Genomic DNA, 22747 nt, shown 5'->3' with positions numbered 1-22747 from the left:
AGAGAGTGTTAGGAGGCTATTGTAATGATCTATGTACAATGTGGTGGTGACTTGGAGCAGAGTGGGAACAGTAGAGGTGCTGAGATTCTGGATACATTTTGAATGTGGATCTAATAGGATTTTCTGATTAGTGGGGCATAAAATGTAATTCTTTCTTTTTTTTTTTTTTTTTTTTTTTGAGATAGAGTCTCGCTCTGTCGCCCAGGCTGGAGTGCAGTGGCGTGATCTCGGCTCACTGCAAGCTCCGCCTCCCGGGTTCACGCCATTCTCCTGCCTCAGCCTCTCCGAGTAGCTGGGACTACAGGCGCCCGCCACCGCGCCCGGCTAATTTTTTGTATTTTTTAGTAGAGACGGGGTTTCACCGTGGTCTCGATCTCCTGATCTCGTGATCCGCCCGCCTCAGCCTCCCAAAGTGCTGGGATTACAAGCGTGAGCCACCGCGCCCGGCCAGAGTATCACTCTGTTGCCCAGTCTGGAGTGCAGTGGCGCAATCTTGGCTCACTGCAATCTCCGCCTCCTGGGTTCAAGCAATTCTCCTGCCTTAGCCTCCCAAGTAGCTGAGATCACAGGGGCGTGCCACCACGCCCAGCTAATTTTTGTATTTTTAATAGACCATTGGCCAGGATAGTCTTGATCTCTTGACCTTGTGATCCACCTGCCTCGGCCTCTCAAAGTGCTAGGATTACAGGCATGAGCCACTGTGCCCGGCCTAAAATGTCATTTTTTTGGGTAACTTTTTCAGAGAGTCTGTAAGCTTCTTGAGGGTGAAGACCTTGTCTTATTTATCATTGTATTCTTAGCACCATATCACAACAGCTAGAACATAGTAATCACATGCCCATGTGATTTTTAAAAAATCATATAGTACTTAAAAAAATTTATTTACTTTTTAAATTGACACATTTTAATTACACCTATTTGTGGGTTACATTTTGATGTTCAATACATATCTATGTTGTATAACAATCCGATCAGTGTAGTTAGTGTATCCATCACCTCATTCATGTATCATTTCTTTGTGGTGAGAGCATTCAAAAGGCTCTCTTTTAGCTATTTTGTGATATACAATATTTCACTGTTAACTACAGTTACCCTACTGCATGGTAGAATACCAGCAAGTAAATACTTTTTGAATGAATGTCTGTATATGGAAACTTAACAGTGAAAAACGAGAGTAAAGTGAAAGGCAGCCTAAAGCTGTGGTGGTGATAACAAAACAGCCGGACACTGTGGCTCACGCCTGTAATCCCAGCACTTTGGGAGGCTGAGGCAGGTGGATGACCTGAGGTCAGGAGTTCGAGACCAGCTTGGCCAACATGGTGAAACCCCGTCTCTACTAAAAATACAAAAATTAGCCAGGCGTGGTGGCAAGCGCCTGTAATCCCAGCTACTTGGGAGGCTGAGGCAGGAGAATCGCTTGAACCTGGGAGGCAGAGGTTGCAGTGAGCTGAGATTATGTCACTGCACTCCAGCCTTGGTGACAGAGCGAGACTCTGTCTCAAACAAAACAAAACAAAAGAGGCATATTTTTCTTTTTCTTTTTTTCTCCTTCTTTTTTGAGACAGGGTCTCACTCTATTGCCTGGGCTGGAGTGCAGTGGTGTGAACATGGCTCACCACAGCCTGGACCTCCTGGGCTCAAGTGATCTTCCCGCCTCAACCTCCCAAGTACCTGGGACTATAGGTGCATGCCACCATGCCTGGCTAATTTTTTTTGTGTGTGTGTGTTTTTTTGTAGAGATGGAGATTTGCCATGTTGCCAAGGCAGGTCTCAAATTCCTAGGCTCAAGCGATCTGCCTGCTTTAGCCTCCCAAAGTGCTGGCATTACAGGTGTGAGCCATTGTGCGCGGCTGAAGCGTCTTTTAAAGAAGAATTGTTCTGTAGTTCTAGCACTTGAGACTGTGGTCATCTGGAAGACAACTCTTTCATCAGTTAAAAAAAAAGATGAACTCATATTCCTCACTTTCATCCCCTGGATAATCTCCTTTAAGGGTTATTACCAAAAGGAATAATTAAAGTAATGATAGCTAACATTTACTGAATGTTTTCTTTGTACCAGGTACAATGATAAGTGCATTGCATGTATTATTTAATTGTCATGAGAGTCATATGAAGTAAGCGTTGTTATTCCACTTAACAGATGAGGAAATTGAAGGTCACATAGCTACTAAGAGCGGTATGAATCCAGGATTCAAGCGCAAGCCTAGGTCTTAATTGCTACCCTGTCTTGCTTCCCATCTGGCATCTGTTTTCAGTCTTCCTCTCTCTCCTTGCTATTCTAAGTGACTTTGATAACTCAAGGAACATTTTAACCTCCCAGTTCCTTAATGTTGTCAATGTCAATGATCTTTCGTCTCTCTTTTTTTTAAATTTTTAAATTTATTATTATTATTATTTTTTTTTTAATTATTTTTTTTTTTTGAGACGGAGTCTTGCTCTGTCGCCCAGGCTGGAGTGCAGTGGCGCAATCTCGGCTCACTGCAAGTTCCGCCTCCCGGGTTCACGCCATTCTCCTGCCTCAGCCTCTCCGAGTAGCTGGGACTACAGGCGCCCGCCACCACGCCCGGCTAATTTTTTGTTTTTTTTAGTAGAGACGGGGTTTCACCATGGTCTCGATCTCCTGACCTCGTGATCCACCCACCTCAGCCTCCCAAAGTGCTGGGATTACAAGCGTGAGCCACCGCGCCCGGCCCGTATCTCTTTTCTAGCTACTCAATTCCATGGCAGTACCTTCTATTGTATCATCAGGAACAATAGTTTCACCTGAAATATTAAAGTCATCTCTCCCCATTCTTTACCATAATTGTCTATCCTCTCACAAACTTTCTTCTTCATATTCTCACTACTTCATTTCCTTGGCCTTGCTGAGTAATCTAGGTTTTTAATTGCTATCTTTTCATCTAGTCTTTCAGTCCTTCCCTTTCATCTTTAAGTGTACATCTAATGGCAATTCATATTCGTTGAGCACTTACAATATCTCAAGCACTGTATTTAGTATTTTGCAAAGTGATTTCCTTAAGGTCATATAATTAGGCATTGGTTGAGACCCAAGACCCAAGCCCACATCTGTTTTTGACACTGACACTCATGATGTTATAGCATTTCATCCTTATTGCTGTCTTCATTTTATTTACTTTCTCCCTGATGCTTTCAATTCTAGTCTGTCATCCTATTATTCTTTTTTTTTTGTTTGAGACAGAGTCTCACTCTGTCACCCAGGCTGGAGTGCAGTGGTGTGATCTTGGCTCACTGCAACCTCCCCAACCCACCCGGGTTCAAGCCATTCTCTGGCCTGAGCCTCTCTAGTAGCTGGGATTACAGGTGCACACCACCATGCCTGGCTAATTTTTATATTTTTAGGAGAGATGGGGTTTCACCATGTTGGCCAGACTGGTCTCGAACTCCTGACCTCAAGTGATCTGCCTGCCTTGGCCTCCCAAAGTCCTGGGGATGCAGGCATGAGCCACCATGCCCAGCTCCTCATCCTATTATTCTTATTTGACAAAACCTCAAGCCATACATAGATCAGTGTAACAGCCCGTATTTTAAAATATAGATATTGCTAGGTATATGGAATTTAAAATACTGTTTGAAGATGGTTTTATTTGGCTCAGAAAATTACAAGGAAGAATCATCTGCTGGGAATTATGGGTGTGGGGAAGAATGGGATCTCAAGCTAGTGGAATATAGTGAAGACTAAAAATTACTTTCATTAAATTACTTTCAAAGAGAACTTCTTTGTTGAACACATTATATGACATAAAAGTATTTGTTATGCTTGCCAGTAATTTCTTGATCCCGGCTGGGCGTGGTGGCTCACGCCTGTAATCTCAGCACCTTGGGAGGCCGAGGCAGACAGATCTTCTCAGGTCAGGAGTTGGAGACCAGCCTGGCCAACATGGTGAAACCCCATTTCTACTAAAAATACAAAAATTGGCCAGGTGTGGTGGCACGTGCCTGTAGTCTCAGCTACTCAGGAGGCCGAGGCAGGAGAATTGCTTGAACCTCGGAGGAGGAGGTTGCAGTGAGCCAAGATCGTGCCACTGCATTCCAGTCTGGGCGACAGAGTGAGACTCCGTCTCAAAAAAAAAAAAAAAAAAAATTATCCGGACGTGGTGGTACGTGCCTGTAGTCCCAGCTACTCGGGAGGCTGAGGCACGAGAACCCCTTGAACCGGGGAGGCGGAGATGGCAGTGAGCTGAGATTGCACCATTGCACTACAGCCTGGGCAACAGAGTGAAATTGTCTTATAAATAAATAAATAAAATAAAATAAAACAAAAGCTAACTTGCTGATAATAGGTCTTACATAAGTAAGGACAAAGTGTCATAAACAAAGAATTTTTTAAAAGTGTCATAAACAAAATAATATTCTAACTGAAGCAACTGGATACCATAATGAAAAGAAATTGAACCAATGCAAATTTATAGCATAAGGATGGGAACTAATTTTAGAAGTCCTACTTTGGATAGATTTTCACCTTTTGTACAGTTACCACTTGAAAATTTTCCTTACGTATACCAAAAGAGATACACTAATTATTTTCTTGTTATTTCTATTTGCATTGTCTTGTTTTATAAAAATATTTTTCTGTATATTTTTCTAAAAGTCGTTATTTCACAGGGTTTCATCTGCCCCTTATGTATGAAAAGATGTGTAACTGCTATTGATTTATCGGAGCATTACCAGAAAGTGCACGATGAAAATGAAACAAGAGGACAGGAACTTCTTAATGACTCCAGTGTTACTGTGGGTCCTGTATATTTTGTTTTAGCAGCTTGGTTTTGGGTTGCTCAAAATAGCTCGTTTTTCCTTGCCTGGGTGTTGCTTAACTTTTTACGCTACAAGGGAATATGGATCGCTTTAATTATGCATGCTTAAAGGAAGTTTCAATAAGGAAAAGAGGCTCTTGGGAAGTCTGCGTGGTTTCTCTTACTGTTTGCAGCTGTCTTTTTGTGAATTTTAAGTTAATGTTTTGTATCAATTTTGCCATGAAATCAAAATATTAAGTGAATATTATTTCAACATTGGTAAGTTATATTTTTATCATTTTGTTAATGTTTCATTAATGGATGTATTAAAATGCTTTAGTATAAAATACTTTGCTGTTACATAGAAAGAGGACTTTGAGGCTGGGCACTGTTGCTCACGCCTGTAATCCCAGCACTTTGGGAGGTTGAGGTGGGCAGATCACTTGAGGTCAGGAGTTTGAGACCAGCCTGGCCAACATGGTGAAACCCTGTCTCTACTAAAAATACAAAAACTAGCTGGGTGTTGTGGCATCTGCCTGTACTTCTAGCTACAGGGAAGGCTGAGGCACAAGAATCGCTTGAACCTGGGAGGCAGGGGTTGTAGTGAGCCAAGATCACGCCTGTGCACTCCAGCCTGGGCAACAGAGTGAGACTCTGTCCTGTCCCTGCCCCACCATCGCCAAAAAAAAAAAAAAAAAAAAAAAAAAAAGGAAAGAAGACTTTGCATATGAACAGTTATTGTCCCTATTCGGGAAAATATACAGCATTAGAACTTGAATCTCAGACTGTCTCAATTTTTGTTTGAACTCCCCTAGACTTGAGGAAGGTGACAGAATGACATACTCTCATAAGTAACAGTGGATCACTCCAAAAATATTTCTCAGTATTTCCCAGTATCTGAGGCCTCACATAACAAAGGCTGAGGAGAGGAGCACGTTAGGGGAAGTGCTGCCCATTTTCAGGCTGAAAAGAATTTCTCAGATGATCCTGATAATGTGTTTTCTTTGAAAATCACTATGGTATTCCAAAAACAAAGGAAACATAGCTTTTAAAACATATTTTATAAATCTTATAAAATAATGCAACCTTTTGCACCAGAAAGACCAAAAATTACTTTTTTTCTGTGAGGTAATTATGTATATAAGAAAGCACTCTTAACCACATTTAGTTATTTGACATATTAATGGAGTACCTTTTATGTGGCAGATATTTTGGCAGGTGAGGGAGATAATAGGTGAATAAGGTACAATCTCTACCCCAGGAGGTTTCTGTGATAGGTATTATTTGCAAAAAGTACAGTGGCTAATTCAGCATGAGAGGAGCTCAGGAAAAACTTTATAGGAGGACAGTTAAACCAGAGATTTTAACTGGTGGAGAAAATGGGTGCATGTAGGATGATACCAATTAAACCGGCTGAAGCAGCGCAAGGAAAGATGGAGGCATAAAAGATTCTTGAAAATCTGCTTAGCATTGTGTCACATGTTATCCTTCTGGACCTTGTGGGTCAACTTTTCTTCTTGATGGACTAGCCAAAATCAAAAGTAATAATCTCACCTACTCCACACTTAAAGTAAGGGCTTTCCTTTTTTTTTTTTTTTTTTGAGGCAGAATCTCACTGTGTCACCCAGGCTGGAGTGCAGTGGTGCAATTTTGGCTTACTGCAACCTCCACCTCCCGGGTTCAAACAATTCTCCTGCCTCAGCCTCCCAAGTAGCTGGGACTACAAGGGTGCACCAGCATGCCCAGCTAATTTTTTGTATTTTTTTTTTTTTTTTAAATAGAGATGGGGTTTCACCATGTTGGCTAGGGTAGTCTAGAACTCCTGGCCTCAAGTCATCTGCCTGCCTTGGCCTGCCAAAGTGCTGGGATTATGAGCATGAACAACTGTGCCCGGTCAGGGCTTTTTCTTTTAACTAAAAGGATACTTGGTACAACAGGAGTACCTTAAGTTCCAGTTAAGGTAAGTTCTTAGTTGCAGTGGATATGAGAAAGGATTACAGATAACCAAACTCTAGAAGTACTGAATATATTGTTTTTAATCTTAAGTAAATTGTGTTTTTTGGAAATTGGTGACAAATTTGAAATGACTAAGGGAAATAAATGTAGCTGGCTAGTTTTAGTGTGTTGTTGTTAGCTAACAGTCCTTCTCTGGAATTTATCTATCTAGCAACCTCGATCCCCTTGGAGATCATTTAGAAAAAGATAGAGGAGTCTCGTATCAAATTGGTTTTCAAAGTCCATGAACCTAAAGATCATGCAGTCTGTTCGTGGGACATCCCTGAGGCACTCATTCTAAACTCAAATGATGGGTTTTAATACACTTTAAAAAAAAAATCTACCCATATCATTTATTACAGGTTAGCATTCCCAGAGCTAGTATGCTAAGAATTTTTAGTAATGACTGTTGAAATATAGAGCAGGCAAACTATAAAATGTGGGTATAAGAATTAAAGAGGCTTGCCAGAATTAATAGGGTAGAAGACATCTTTTCAGTGATAAATATTTATGTCTTGGAGGTATTAGGCAAAGGTTTAATATCATCTATTTGAGAAGGTGAGGAATTACATGTATTTTAGTAAGATTTATTTTTATTAGAAATGTCCCCAAATTTAAGTTTTATTTAAGCAAGGAAATCTTAATCACATGGAAAATTCACTTATGTGGAATATTTCTATAATGAAATGTATGTTACTGATTTCTAAAATTTCTCATTAGGAATGAATCATTTATTTCTGGGGTATTAATCTGGTAATTTTTGGAAGTTGTAAGAAGGTATGGCATACCTCACTGTGATCATTAGCTTTCTGGCACTCTTAGGTATCTGGAGCCCAAACCTGAAAGTGGAGACAATAGTCAAAAAGCCACAGTTGTGAAGATTAAATCGTGTAATAGGGTTGTAGCTTCTCCGAGGAACACTTTTTCATTTGCTTTCTAGTTTATTAGCAGAAGTTGAGACACAAAAGAGAAATGACAGGCTAAACATTATATGGGTACATGTACTGTTGCACTAAAGGCATATCTACTAGTGTTGTACAACAGTGGGTAGGAGATCTAAGAATGCCAACAGATGGTTTTGAAGAAAAAGAGAATAACAGCAGCTAGACTAACATCCTGACTGGGAGCATTCATTCATTCAGAAGACAATGTTGAGTACCATATCTCTGGAGCCTAATGGCATCACTGTATTCTGATGTCCAGAGGCACATCCTCAATACTACTGTTTGCTCATTTCAGGAGTTTCATAGGAGATTATTGCATTTATCACCTGTTGTCCCCCTGCCCTTCATTCTGGCTCTGTGATCAGAACACACCTAGAAGCCTTCTGTTTCCTAAATGTAACATGACTATTCATAGTGTTTCTTGCACCTTTGTTTATGCTCCTCCATTTGCTTAGAATGCTTTTCTCTCTGCCAGGTAAACTCCTATTTATTCTTTAGTACCGAATTCCAGTGACTCTCTCTCTCTCTCACACACACATACACTATGCAGCTGCAATGAGGATGGAGATGAGACACATATATAATATGTATGTGTGTATGTATTTTTGTAAAGTATTAACTGCTGCCACAGGTGGAGTTGGATACTTCTCCTGTGTTCCCATAATTCTTTATATGTAATTGTATTATACAGCATTGTATGATAATATTTGTCTACATATCAGTATCCCAAATAAACAGTGAGCCTTGATTCTGCCACATAATGTGCACAAATAATAAATGAGGATGTACATTTTTTTGCATCAGCACTCAAGGAGCAGGTTTCTTATTTATTTATTTTTAGTTTTTACGTGCTCAGAGTACTTATTGCTTAGCTCATTTTCTCCCTTGGAAGATTTTATAATCTGTAAGCTATTAAAGATCTTCTGTTTTCTTGGCCAATTTTTGCACTGCCAGATTCATTCATATTTCAGTGAATAAATATACAATATAGAAAAATATAGTATGTTTAAAGTACCACCTGTGGCCATTATGGAAATACGGATGAAAAAAATCCAATATGCTGTGTATTACAGTGAGTATAGGAACTCGATAAGCTAATGAGGGTGCTCCTGGAGGGAAAAAGCAGTATACGCAAAGGCACAGAAATTTGAAGTGTGATGGCGTGCTCAGGGAAACACAAGTATTTTAGTAGTGTTGAAGTATGGTGAGGGAGTGTCTGGAGATCAGACTGCATAGTTTGTTAGGGGAATGGTTATGCAGAACCTTGTATGCCATCTTGATGATAAAGGTTGCTGAAGGATATTGAAGAATCTATTTTAGAAAGATTCCTCTGGCAGCTCTGTGGAAGATTAGTTAGGAAGAGGGAAGACTGGATATAGGAGCACTGTTTCTAATGTTATTGCAGTAGTCTGGACAAGAGATACTGAGTGTCTGAACATGAGCAGCTGCAATGAGGATGGAGATGAGAAGATGGAAAGGAGAAATGTTTATGCTTAATGTTTTATTAGAAATGAGTGAGAGGGAGAGTAGTGAGTAGTTTAGCCAAATTTTTAGGTTTCTAGTTTAGGTGAAAGGTGGGCCTTGGTGAGAAAAGGAGGTTTGGGAAATGAGTCTTGCATTTGTTGTATTTGAGATGCCTGTGGGATGCAGGTAGAGATACATGTGGTTGAAGATCCAGAAGAATTCTGGAGTGAGTTATTGGCTAGATAGACGGATTTGGGAGTCATCAGCATGTCAGTGACAGCTAAAACCATTGCATTGTTATATACCTGGGAGAATGCTGAATCAGAAGAGGAGGAAGTCAATGAGAGAGCCTTGGGGAACGGTGATCTTTAAAGGGCATTGTATTTTGTTTTTTTATAGAATCAAGAGAGGATGACCATTCTTATATGTAAAAGCTGTACATGCTAATAAAACTTACTTTCCATAGAACCTTCAACGTTATAATGTATTTACTTGTTGCTTACAGTGCCGAAGCACCACTGCCACACACATTCCATCTTATTTTTGTATCTGTAATAGAGGGGAATTTTAGAATTGTGGTGTACTTGATGGAAGCAAAACAAGTTTATTTCTTGCTACCTTTAATTAGCAGAATTGTATGTGTAATAACTTTATCATGATTTTGCTAATTACTATTTTTTAAAAATCTTTGATTTAATGAATGACTACAAATATTCTTTTTTTTTTTTTTTTTTTTTTTTTTGATAAGGAGTCTTGCTCTGTCGCCCAGGCTGGAGTACAGTGGCATGATCTTGGCTCACTGCAACCTCCACCTCCCAGGTTCAAGCAATTCTCCTGCCTCAGCCTCCTGAGTAGCTGGGACTACAGGTGTATGTCACCACTCCTGGCTGGGCATGGTGGCTCATGCCTGTAATCCCAACACTTTGGGAGGCTGAGGCGGGTGGATCACCTGAGGTCAGGAGTTCGAGACCAGCCTGGCCAACATGGCGAAACCCCATCTCTACTAAAAACGCACAAATATTAGCCGGGCATGGTGGCGGGTGCCTGTAATCCCAGCTCCTCAGGAGGCTGAGGCAGGGAGAATTTCTTGAACCCAGGAGGTGGAGGTTTGCAGTGAGCCAAGATCGCGCCATTGCACTCCAGCCTGGGTGACAGAGTGAGACTCATTCTCAAAATAAAATAAAATAAAATAAAAAAATAAAAGATGCAACCAAGTAAGTTGATTTCATAATTCATTAATGAATTGCAACCTAAAATTTGTAAAACATGGATCTTGATATCAGCATCTTTAACATAGTACTCTAGTTGGTAGTTTTAACCATATAATAATTTTGGGATTAGTTATATAGTTATATTTGTTTTTTATATTTTATGGGGCTACACATTAATTTTAGGCCTTTACTGTGTTAGCCGTAGGTTAGCAAGGACATTTACTGACTAGAATACTTGTTATCATTTTAGATATCTGAACTCTGTGGTGATTATGAATTACTTTTTTTCCCCCTCAGTGATTCATCTTCTTTTTTTTTTTTTTTTTGTTAGCATTCCTGAGAAGTAGATTGGAACAGATATTATTTTACTAATGAGGATATCTAGAGAAAGGAAGGATACGATGGCAAATCTTCTCAACTAATCTATATTAGAACTAACTTTTCAGATTAGACTTGGGTACTCCAGCTATTAATTTATCTGACCTAAAAGATGGTTGCAAGGGCTTTGTATTTTGTAAACTTCAACTAGAATAGACAATGAAGTATCTTTTCATGATACTAGAATTTGGGATTAATACCATAAGATATAATTTACCTAATAGCATCATTGGTATGATTCAGACATTTGATGATATTTAATAATATGCAAATTGTTATTTCACAATATTAAATACTATTTTGAAACTTTTTTCTGCCCTTTTCTATAGGGTTTCATATGTCCCCAGTGTATGAAATCTCTTGGATCTGCTGATGAACTTTTCAAACATTATGAAGCTGTTCATGATGCTGGTAATGACTCAGGTCATGGAGGAGAGTCTAATCTTGCTTTGAAGCGGTACGGTATGATAATTTTGAAGTATAATATTATGGAATATGCATGTGATATCGTTGTTTAATCATGATTAATTAGCTTATGAAAATAGTAACCTTTTTGTATTATTTAATTTAAATCTGTTGTCATTTAGCATATCCTTCCTCCATTATTGTTAAAAACTATTCAATCCTTGACCAGTAACTATCTATGCCAGCAACTACAATACGGTACATAGGTTATGTTTTTAATGAATATTGTAAGTTAGCAAAAGAAGATTAAATTATATTTAGCATATTGTGTAATATAAAATGATACGATTTGCTTAGATGACTTTATAGTAGGTTGTTAAAATAATAAATGTAGCCAACAATTAAAATTTAATTTTTAATTTAAAATGTAAAAATTTCCATTTATAATCACCAGTATAGCAATAAGCAGACGTACACATTGTGTTTCCTGGTAATCTGTCTTGGCCATTCTAAGAAGTAAAAGTAAACTAAAATATAACTACTTAGAATAGCATTCAGCAATATAACTTTGCATTTCTTCCGCTATTGGAGAGAACTCTTGTCTTTTATCCTCACTGAGGGCATAAAAGCTTTACTTCATTGTACTTGTAAAAAAGTATTTTTATGCTTTCCTAAAAAAAAAACTTACTGGTTGATTAATCTGCGTAACACAAAGAATACTACATAAAGGAAAATATGATAACCATATAAACTTTGTGGTTGATAGATAATGTAGAACTATAAAACATGGCCATTTTACTGTATTAAAGTATGTGGGAAAACCAGTGCTTTTGGGAAGAATGGATCTTCCTTTTTAATATGACTGTTAATGCTCTTGGGTATTTTTATGTGTGAATTAATAATTTTGGCTACTATTCTTTTGTCATTTGTTAGGACATACATTAAAAATAGGTGGTTAAATTATATTATAAATGTTTTTATATTTAATATCAATTTAATAGAGTTGTGTTTCAACTATGAATTAGACCGTGTCCGATATATGAACTTTTAACATAAAAGCATCCGCGGTCTACCCTTTTTCTTCTTAACTTTTCATTTAGTGTTTTAGTTAATTGAAGCCTGACTTCTGCCCTGCCATTCTCTGGCAATGGCTCTGAAGGCCAACAGTAACCTGGATTATTTTCAGTTCTTATTTTGCTTGACCTCTGTTTTGATTATCTATTACTGTCTGACAATCTACCCAAAGAGCATAGTGGTTTAAAACTGTAACAGTTTATTAATTCTCTTGATTCTTTGAATTGACTGCATGGTTCTTCTGCTTTAAGTGAGGGAGACTGGGGTTGTAGGAAGACCAGAAGGTTCAAAATGGCCTCACATTCATGGCTGGAAGTCTGTGTTGGATGCCAGCTAGGAGCTCATCTGGGGCTTTATGCCAAAGGCTTCAGTTCTCTTTCATGTGGGCCTCTTTATGTGGCTGCTTGGACTTCCTCACAAGCTGGTAGTTCGTTCCAAGGTAGTATGTTCCAAGAGGAAAGAAGCAGAAGCTGCCAATCTTCTTTAGGCTTGATTCAAAAGTGTCAGAGCATCACTTCTGCCATTCTATTGGATAAAGTAGTCATAGTGCCAAGTCAGATTCATGAGGCCTGAAGATAAACTTTGTCTTTTAGTGGATTAGTGGATTTTGTGTGTAGGAAAGGAAGAACTTGATTGTAGTCATCTCTGTAGACTATCTACAACAACCACTGCAACATTTGGCTGTGCCAGCTCTCCTTCCTTCTACTCTTCTGAGATGACATACCAGTGTGATAATTTTTTCTTGATCTGTTTTGTATGCTGCTCTTTCTCTATATGATCTACCTAGGGTAATATCTACATCCATAACTTCCTCCTAAACCATATCTCCAACCTAGAATTATCTCCCAACTTGCCTATTAGGTATCTTCCCTCAGATGTTTCCGAGGCACCTCATCATTGACATTTTGAAAACAGAGTTTATTCTATTTTCCTCTAAATCTACTGCTTGTCTACTATTACTTCTTCTGGAGAATGGCGTCATTATCTGTCCCCACCCAGTTAGTAAAGCCAGGAAAGTAGGTGTGCTCATTTTTACATATCTGCTCCTCCTACCCGCATCTGATGTATCATAAAGTTTAGTTAATTCTGTTTCCTTAACAGCATATATTCTTTTACATTTTTACTGTTATATTTTATTTTAGGCCTTAAATCTCACTCAAAAATGTTTTTTCATATTTATAGTTGGCTCTCTATCTTTAGTCTTGTACTCCTCCAATTCTCCATATTGCTGCCAGAATAATATTCTTTTTTCTTTTTTTTTAGAGATAGGATCTTGCTCTGTTTTCCAGGCTGGTACAATCATAGCTTACTGTAGCCTCCTACTCCTGGTCTCAAGTGATCCTCCTGCCTCTGCCTCCCAAGTAACTGGGACTACAGGCATGGACCAACATGCCTGGCTAATTTTTACTTTTTTTTTTTTTTTTTTGGGACAGTGTCTTGCTATGTTGCCCAAGAACCTCAAGAAGTCCTCAAGGAATTCTCCCACCTCAGCCTGCCAAAGTGTTAGGATTGCAGGCCTGAGTCACTGCGCCTGGCCAGAATAATATTCTTAAAACGCAAATTTGATTGGCATTGCTTTAAGTAGTAATTTTTGCAGGCTTCTCATTGCTTATAGAATAGTTACTGCATGCGTTTCCATTTTTATCTTATTGTATCTCTTCTTCCCATTTTCCTACACCTCAGTTTCTGACAATTACATTCTACTCCACTATACCACTTTGGATGACATGTGACTATGAGCAGGATACGTCTTTTAGATCAAAAGTCCACATGACTCAGGTGGGTCATGAAACCTTTTTGCTTTAAAGCCCTCTGTTCATCAGTTTATATGCGAATTTCATCAACATCAATCAAATATTTGAAGCTTGATGCATTAGTGAGCTTTTTTAGGCTAGATCTTTAAATGTATGTATGTAGATGTACATAGTACAAAATTCAGATGGTTCAAAAAAGTTTATGGTGAAAATTGAGCGCTTGACACCCCTTTTTCCCTAGCCTCTTTTTTTCATCAGTTTCTTATGTATTCTTCCAGAGATATTCTGTGCTTATATATTCATATGCTTATATCTATGTACATATAAATAAATATATAAATATATGTAATTATATAAAAGATAGCAATTCTACGTTGTTCTGTATCTTTTGTTTCTGTCTGTATCTTACTGATTCTTTCATATCAAGGTAGATAGAGCTATCTTATCTTTTTAATGATAGCATGGAATTTTCTCATTCTTTGGTTGATGACTATTCAGGTTATTTCTCATGTTTTGCATACTTATGACATCACAAAGTTCCTTTGGAGATATCATTTGTACTTGTTTGAGTATATCTGTAGGATGAATTTGAATCCAGCAGGGGAAGATATGTTCCTGACATCCAGAACAATAATAATTTTTTTTTTTTTTTGAGATCGAGTTTCGTACTTGTTGCCCAGGCTGGAGTGCAATGGCACAGTCTCGGCTCACTGCAACCTATGCCTCCCGGGTTCAAGCGATTCTCCTGCCTCAGCCTCTTGAGTAGCTGGGATTACAGGCATGCACCACCACACATGGCTAATTTTGTATTTTTAGTAGAGATGGGGTTTCTCCATGTTGGTCAGGCTGGTCTCAAACTCCAGACATCAGGTGATCTGCCCGCCTCGGCCTCCCGAAGTGCTGGGATTACAGGTGTGAGCCACCGTGCCCGGCCAGAATAATAATTCTTTATAATGGTGTTTTCTCATGAAATCTCTCTCCCGCAGAAGGGCTTAGAATGGTCAGTTCACCATTCTTTGTCGGTTTGACCCTTAGGTGAGAGGAACAGAATGTGAGAAGCTTCTCAGACAGGAAAGAGCATGTCATACCCAAAGGAACAGAAATAAAGTGTTTTGTGTGTGTTGTGTGTATTTTCCCCCTTTTTACAGAGCTGCTGCTGCTCCTCTTCTTCTTCTTCCTCTTCCTCCTCCTGTTCCTCTTCTTCTTCTTCTTTGTCTTTTCTTTTTTTTTTTTAAGGTAGAACCTAGCATTTTATTTAGATCTTCATTAAACTGTTGGAATTGAGAACCAGACATATGTAATAAACCTCCAAAAATAGATCCTGAAAGGCACTTTCTGCTTAGGGTGAGCAGTCATGGAATAAGCATGTAAACAAGGTGGCTTCTCTGTATCACACCAGCCAAGTCAGCTTTCTCCATGGCCAGCCACACCAGCTCTGCCCTCCCTTCTGTTAACACCAGCCAGACCCCTTGTAGGTCGAACCCAAGGTTTTTCTGTAGGACACCTTGGCCTACCTAGGAATGCTGGAAACATGTTAAAGGAATCATGGTAATCATGATATTGAGAGAAAAAAAATTTTTTTAAAGCTGCCATCTGAGGTGATAGCTTCACTGCACTTATGTCACACCCCAGAATAGAATAAATAAGCAATTAGAAAATGTTCAAGTATGAAGGAATTTCCTTTTCCCCGCCAAAAACACTGCTTTCTGAAGGAAGTTGACTTGTCTGTAGCTACACCAGATGTTCAGAAAGCTCATTGGACCTGCTTTTGAAAATAAAACAAAACTAAAACCCTGGGAGGTGTTACTGTGCAGTGTGGAGTACTCAGGCTTTCTTATAAAGAAAAAAAAAACGTTATCTGGTACTAAAGTGTGCAACCTTCAGACCCTCAGGTACTGGCCTGTGACTTCCCTGTGTGGCATCACAAAGGTGTCAGGTGCCTTTTTTTCTAGAGCTAGGAGTTGGTGAGGTGTGGCTAGTGCTGAAACCATGCATAGGATTGGTTTACTAAATTAAAACCTTATGTGTATGTCCTCCAAAATACAGCTGAAAGTGGAGAGATTTTGATTTGGTGCTGTTAAAGAGGTGGCAATTAAGAGCATAAGCACCAGGGAGATGGTTTAATGGTAACTGCCTTTTTTTGATGTCAGGCTAGAGCTCCAGCTGGGAACTTGCGTTACATACAAGATTGATCGGATAGGGAACACACCCTGACAAAGAGCTCATAATTATAAATGGATCAAGTTACAGAGAGGATAAAGGGAAGGCTTCACATTCGTAATAGAGCTCAAGACATTACAAATTCATGCTGACAGGGCTGTGGCATTGCCAGACAGTGGCTATAAGTGGAACTACAAGTACTTTATGTGCACATTACAAGGACATTTTCAGCATCTGGTGGGAAAGTCAATGCAATTAGGACTTTGGAGCATTGGATCATAAGGCACAAATGTTCAATTTCAAAGCATTATTTACTACAGTGTTGTTTCTAGGCAGTTACATGGATCACCTATGCTCACTAAATTCATTATTGATAAACAAAACACCTAGGGACAGAATAGCAAGCCCAACTTACCCACAAAAGCTACAATTCATGTCATTGACTAGAGTGACTACAACTGATCAGGCACTGAAACAGGACAGGGAAATTTAGGAAGGAAGGCCCTTTCCCTCAGAGCTTGAAGGCTTCTCTGTTGCCTATGCCAAGAAGTATGGGGAAAAGACTAACACTTTCAATATTTAAGCTTTTTGGGCACTTCCCATGGGAAGCTGTCCCTACCAAAGTGGCCATAGGCTTCAGTCCTCTGATAAATTGGCTTCTTCAGATCCAGATCCCTGGCAATGACCCTAGGGTGGAGATCAAAATTCTTCTTTATAATCTCTAGTAGCTCTCTCTCACTCTTCTGAGAGGTACCATAATGGAAAACAGAGATAGATAATGGATGAGAAACTCCAATAGAATAAGAGACCGTTCTGCACAGACCTCCTTTAACAAGGGATTTTGCCACTGAATGAGCAGCATAAGCAGCTGAATGGTTGACCTTAGTATAATCCTTTCCTCAAAAGGCACCTCCTCCATGAACACCCCAACCTCTATAAGTGTCCATAATGGCTTTCCATCCAGTCATACAAACCAGCATCACCCCGAGGCCCACCAATAACAAGTCTGCCACTTGGCTGTAAGTGGTAGATTGTATCCTCATCAAGGTATTTTGCAGGCACAATGGCTTTGATGACTTTCTCCTTTAGGGCATCCCTCATCTCATCAAGACGAACCTCTTCATCATGCCAAACAGATAAAACAATTGTGTGGACTCTGATGGGAAGCATAGCACCTCAATCCTGCATATACCGCACAGTAACTTGAGTTGTAGAATCAGGGCATAACCAAGGCAAAGTGCCATTATGGCATAGTTCTGCCAGTTCGGCTTTAAGCTTGTATGCCAAGACAATGGTTAAAGGCCTACATACACTCCTCAGTTTCATCAGTGGCAGAGCCAAACATCAAGCCCTGGTCTGCAGCACCAATGTCTCCATTTCTGTCAAGATGAACACCTTGAGAAATATTTGGTAACTGTTGCTCCAAGGCTACCAGCACATCACAAGTCTTGTAGTCAAACCCTTTGGAAGAATCATCATATCCAATGTGTTTAATAGCTTCACGAACCATTTTCTGGTAGTCAACAGCAGCTCTGGATGTAATTTCACCTGCAGGAAGGATCATTCCAGTTTTAGCAACAATTTCACAAGCTACTTTGGCATCAGGATTTTGTTGAAGGTGGGCATCAAGGACAGCCTCACTGATCTGGTCACAGATCTTATCTGGGTGGCCTTCCCCCACTGACTCTGAGGTGAAGAGGAACGTGCCCTCCTCAATGAACACCTAGTGGAAGCTGTTGAGCTCCCGTTCATGTTGGTGTTGGTGGCAGTGAGTGGAAGTGGCGTTGAGAAGGAGCAGCGGCAAGACGGCGGCTGCGAAATGCGCAAGTTGCAGACGGCATTCTACTCAGAGCATAGAATCAGGGCGTAACCAAGGGTGGTGCGGAGTGAACCAGGGCTTTTTCTCAGTGTGAAAGACAAAAGCCAATGTTGATAGAGCTAAATGAATGAAGGGGAGAGTGATAAGGCAATGACTAGATTATGCATATTTTATAGTCCATGTTAATGAGTTTAGATTTTATGCTAACTACAATAGGAAGCCATTGATGCTTATTGTTAGTAAATTAATGGGAGACATTTTGCCTCTTGGCTTGGGCACTTAACAGTCAGTTATATGATTATTTCCATTAGAAAATGTTTTTCCATTTATAAACAATGAGCTTTACGTATAAAATTGTTTTTCTGAGGGATTTATATATATGCCATTATATATGAAATCTTCCATAGTTCTTTTTTTGAATTGAAAAAACTATAATATTAATATACAATTACTAGCCATAATTTCTTAAGACCAGTTTGTTAATTAAAGGACATTAACTATTAATTCCTTCCCCCCATTTTTATTTAGAGATGATGTAACACTGCTCAGACAAGAGGTCCAAGACCTACAGGCTTCACTTAAGGTAAGAATAAAAATTGTTATACCTTTTTATTTTCAGTGTTTCAGATAATACCTCTTTTTAAATTTACTAATTAAAAATGTTTTTTCTTAGGAAGAAAAATGGTACTCAGAAGAATTAAAGAAGGAATTAGAAAAATACCAAGGGCTGCAGCAGCAAGTAATTGCTTTAACTACTTAAAGCATGTTTATTAGTTGTTTATTTTTATGGTTGAAAACTAAACTTAATACCTTTTTGCAAGCAGGTGGCGGCCTGATATAAATAACTTCCTAATTTGTTTCTCTGTGTTGAATTCTGATGAATGCAAACAAATGTATGAGGAGTGAAGATGTAATTTTTTAAAAGGTGTTCCATTAAAAATGAGTTACTGGATGGGCCCACGCCTGTAATCCCAGCACTTTGGGAGGCTGAGGCTCTTGAGAGGGTTGCTTGAGCCAGGAGTTCGAGACCAGCCTGGGCAATACAGGGAGACCCCTGTCTATACAAAAAATTTAAAAATTAGCTGAGTGTGGTGCCATGTGCCTGTGGTCCCAGCTACTGAAGAGGCTGAGATGGGAGAATCACTTGACCTCTGGATTTCAGGGCTGTGGTGAGCTATGATCTCACCACTGCACTCCAGCCTGGGCAACAGAGCAAGACTCTGCCTCAAAAAAAAAAAAAAAAAAAAAGAATACATACAGGTACCTGTATGTTGTTTTTTTTATACCAGGCTATATTATTCTAATGTTTTGTAATATACCTAAATGGTTAAAAAAATAGGTTCAAACGGTAGTGAGTCTTCAGAGCATTTAAGTTTCTGACAAATTGATAATGACTAAAGTGTCTATTGGTAGGGAAATAAATAATATGTATTTATTATTTATTATGTTAGTGAAGATTGAAAACTGGGAAACCTGTTCTATTAACAATGTTAAGTTTTTAAAAAACTAAAAAATGTGTATTTGTATATACATGCACACACACGCATATTCTGTATGACTTTACATAAAAATAATACATAGAGAAAAACAAGAAAATCACTGCAGTATCAAAAGTGGTTCTCTTTGAATAGGATTTTTTTGATGTCTTAGATTCTATATAGTTTAATGTGTTTTCTAAGTAAATGCCTTAATTATGATTTTTATGCTGAAATTATATTGATTTTATTCTGAAATTATAGGAAGAATCAAAGATTAACGAAATTTTACCAAATAATTTTACCATAGTCATCATTTGTAAGAATAAAAGTAGTTACCCTTCAGCAATAGTTCTAATATTTTTGTAAAGTAATTAATAATCCCTTTGCATGTTATCTTGGCATATATTGTGACTTTCAGTGAGCCTTTTTTGCTTTTTAAAGCCTTTGCACCAAGAATTGGCAGTTGGACTGAAAAAGACAAAAACAAATAAATAAATGACAAGATAATCAGTCTTATTACTACTCAGCTTCTCTAATTGGTGATTCTGTTAACATTAAAGAAGTTTTTAGTAATCCAAAATACTTATAACTCATTTACTCATGTTTTATATAGATGCCACTAATAATTATGGGCTATATTCTTTTCTGTATCTGAAAACAGAGTGGAAATTGTTTACTACATTTGAGATGACTATTTCACATTTAATACACTTAAATAACTTCTCCGCAGTGCAAGGTGTAAGTTACCTTGGCAAGAAATTTACCTTTCGGGGAAAATATATTTTAAATACTTATGATTCTTAGCAATCAGTATGTCTTAGTTCAATGTATAGAGAAACAAAAAGTCAGATATACTAGGAAATGCCTTATTAAACTCTTTCAGATTGGTATAATTCTTTAAAATATAAAAATAATGCCAAGGTAGTATATTATTTTGTTCTTAATACATGTGACAAATTAAGCCTTATGGAATCTGTTATTTCTGCTTCTTTTAAAGTTGACTTGTCCTGAATTAAAAATTTATGCTTATAAAGCCAATTTTTTTTAGTAGTGATAGTTTGATAGCACGTTTTAACTAATGCAAGTTTTAGTAGTGATAGCTTGATAGCATGTTTTAACTAATGCAAATGTTCGACTATTATAGGTGTTGTGTTTGATTGTAATAAGAAGCATGATTTGAATTATGATTTCATGAATTACATGGTTTATTGCCAAAGAGAAATTTTCTTTGGTTCACAGTGCTTAAAAGGGGGAGAAATAACATGAACAAATCTTATGGGGAATATCAATAGATGAGGTATATTAACCATATAGTGGGGTGAGTTCCAAAATTATTAAAGTCTAGTCACTCTATCAGGATGGAAGCAGGCTTTTGTGAAAAGTAAAGTCTAAAAGGGTTGAGGTGTACCTTTTTTTATGAGCAGCCTCTCTGGAGAGATGGCGTCCAAAAAAGTGGAGATCCCGGACAATGGGGATCTCCTGCTGCTAGAGGAGATGTAGGTGTTGGCTGCCGAGACTCAAAGCTGTAAGGCCAACAGGATATGGCCCTGTTGCAGCATGAGCTGCCAGTCTCAAAGAAAGCAGCTGACAAAGTGCAGTCTGCCGTGGTCTAAGCTTTCAAAGTATCTTTCAAACTCTTTGGTTAATATGTATTTTGAAGTCCAGTAGTTGAGGTCAGTAGCTCAGATCTGGGGTATGATAAGGTCTGATGTAATACTACTGAAGAGAGGAGAAGTTCATTCCAAGTTCTCACATATGGGGTCTAACAGGTATTACATGCTTGAGCGGAGGGGGATAACACTCCAAGTTCTTATTACAGCAAAATATATAGCATCCATGTGGCAAACTATGTTAGTGTTAGAAATTATTTCAAAGCTACATACTAATACGATTGAATGTTGCCAGTTGACTTAAGTATTTGTTTTATAATCTATATTTATAATTACAATAATTGTGCTATTTATTACTGAATTCATGGAACTTAAGATGACCATAATAACTTCATATATATTAACATACAAAAATATCTATGTTAGAACTAATAAACTGAAGTTAGATCATTATGCTAGTCTGCCTGCTGGTCTCTTACAGATCTGGAAGAATGGAAACCACCAAATTTAAATTTTCACCAAAATCTTACTACTTACCTGAAAGAATGTGACTTTCAGAGATTTTTTAACATTGACAGTTTTAACAGTGTTATCTTTTCCTTTTAATTCATTTGTTTATGTCTTTTGTTTTAATTGAGGAGGCCAAACCTGATGGGTTGGTGACTGATTCATCAGCAGGTAACTTTACTTAAAGCAGATATTTTTTCAGTTTTCTTTTCCTTCTTATTTGTTTTCCCTTCTTTTTCTTTGATGCCTGCCAAATGAATTTTGTTTCATGGTTATGCTTTATGACTCTAAAACGGTGAAGATAATGGTCATATTCTAGGTGTAGAGAGTTACATGTGAACTTCATAATTTAATCAGTTAACTAAAATTTTAGTTTTCTTAGTTCATTATATTTTGAAGTAAGAAACTTCTGGAATATTACATTAATATGGTTGTTTAATGACATTTTAATATATTAAGAGTAAGATAGTTTCTTTATGATGAAGTATTAGGAGTTGACTGCATACTTTAATGAATTAAAAGGCCTTGAGATCTTAACCATTTCCAACATCCTGCTGTATAACTAATTTTATCAGAGGAGCAGAATGTTTTCCTTTTTGAGCCAGGCTTGGTGGCTCATGCCTATAATCCCAACACTTTGGGAGACTGATAGGGGAGAATGGCTTGAACCCAGGGGTTTGAGATCACCCTCTGTAACATAGCGAGACCCCATCTCTTAAAAAAAAAAAAAAAAGAACGTATTCCTTTTTGGTCAGTTGATGGATATGGGAAAATAACTGTGAAATGTGAAATCAAAATAACTTTTAATAAAATATTTATAGATTATTTGGCAGTGATTCTAAATATTCATTTCATTTGTATTATATATTTGTAAATTATGATTTGTACCTTAAATGAAGCAGATATACTTAATTTCTTGAAGTGTCAAAACACTCTACTTGTAATTGGATAATAAACTTAAGTTGATCATCTTTACAACTGTAATGAATATAAGTAATAACAATTTTTAGCATATGTAATTAACATGGTATTTAAATAACTGCGACACTTTTTTGTAGAACTACAGTCTTTGGAACAGCAATTAGAAGAAGCCCAAACAGAAAATTTTAATATTAAGCAAATGAAAGACTTATTTGAACAGAAAGCAGCCCAACTTGCTACTGAAATTGCAGGTAAATTGAGTTAGAATTTTTTAGC

General features: G+C 37.9%; 1 protein-coding gene across 1 annotated transcript in view; it reads left to right on the top strand.

Annotated features, from left to right (window-relative positions):
- EEA1 (early endosome antigen 1) overlaps window positions 1-22747 on the top strand; it is a 153920-nt gene that overhangs the window by 54119 nt on the left and 77054 nt on the right. Inside the window, exons 3-7 of the mRNA XM_032170894.2 lie at window positions 11073-11200; window positions 18484-18538; window positions 18629-18694; window positions 21682-21721; window positions 22609-22722. Coding sequence (XP_032026785.1) covers window positions 11073-11200; window positions 18484-18538; window positions 18629-18694; window positions 21682-21721; window positions 22609-22722 — 403 coding nt within the window. The remainder of the gene's footprint in view (window positions 1-11072; window positions 11201-18483; window positions 18539-18628; window positions 18695-21681; window positions 21722-22608; window positions 22723-22747) is intronic.

Source organism: Hylobates moloch, unplaced genomic scaffold (assembly GCF_009828535.3).
Source record: "Hylobates moloch isolate HMO894 unplaced genomic scaffold, HMol_V3 SCAFFOLD_12, whole genome shotgun sequence".
Lineage (NCBI taxonomy): Eukaryota > Metazoa > Chordata > Mammalia > Primates > Hylobatidae > Hylobates > Hylobates moloch.
Note: the sequence above shows the minus strand (reverse complement) of the source record. Positions and strands in the feature narration are given on the sequence as shown.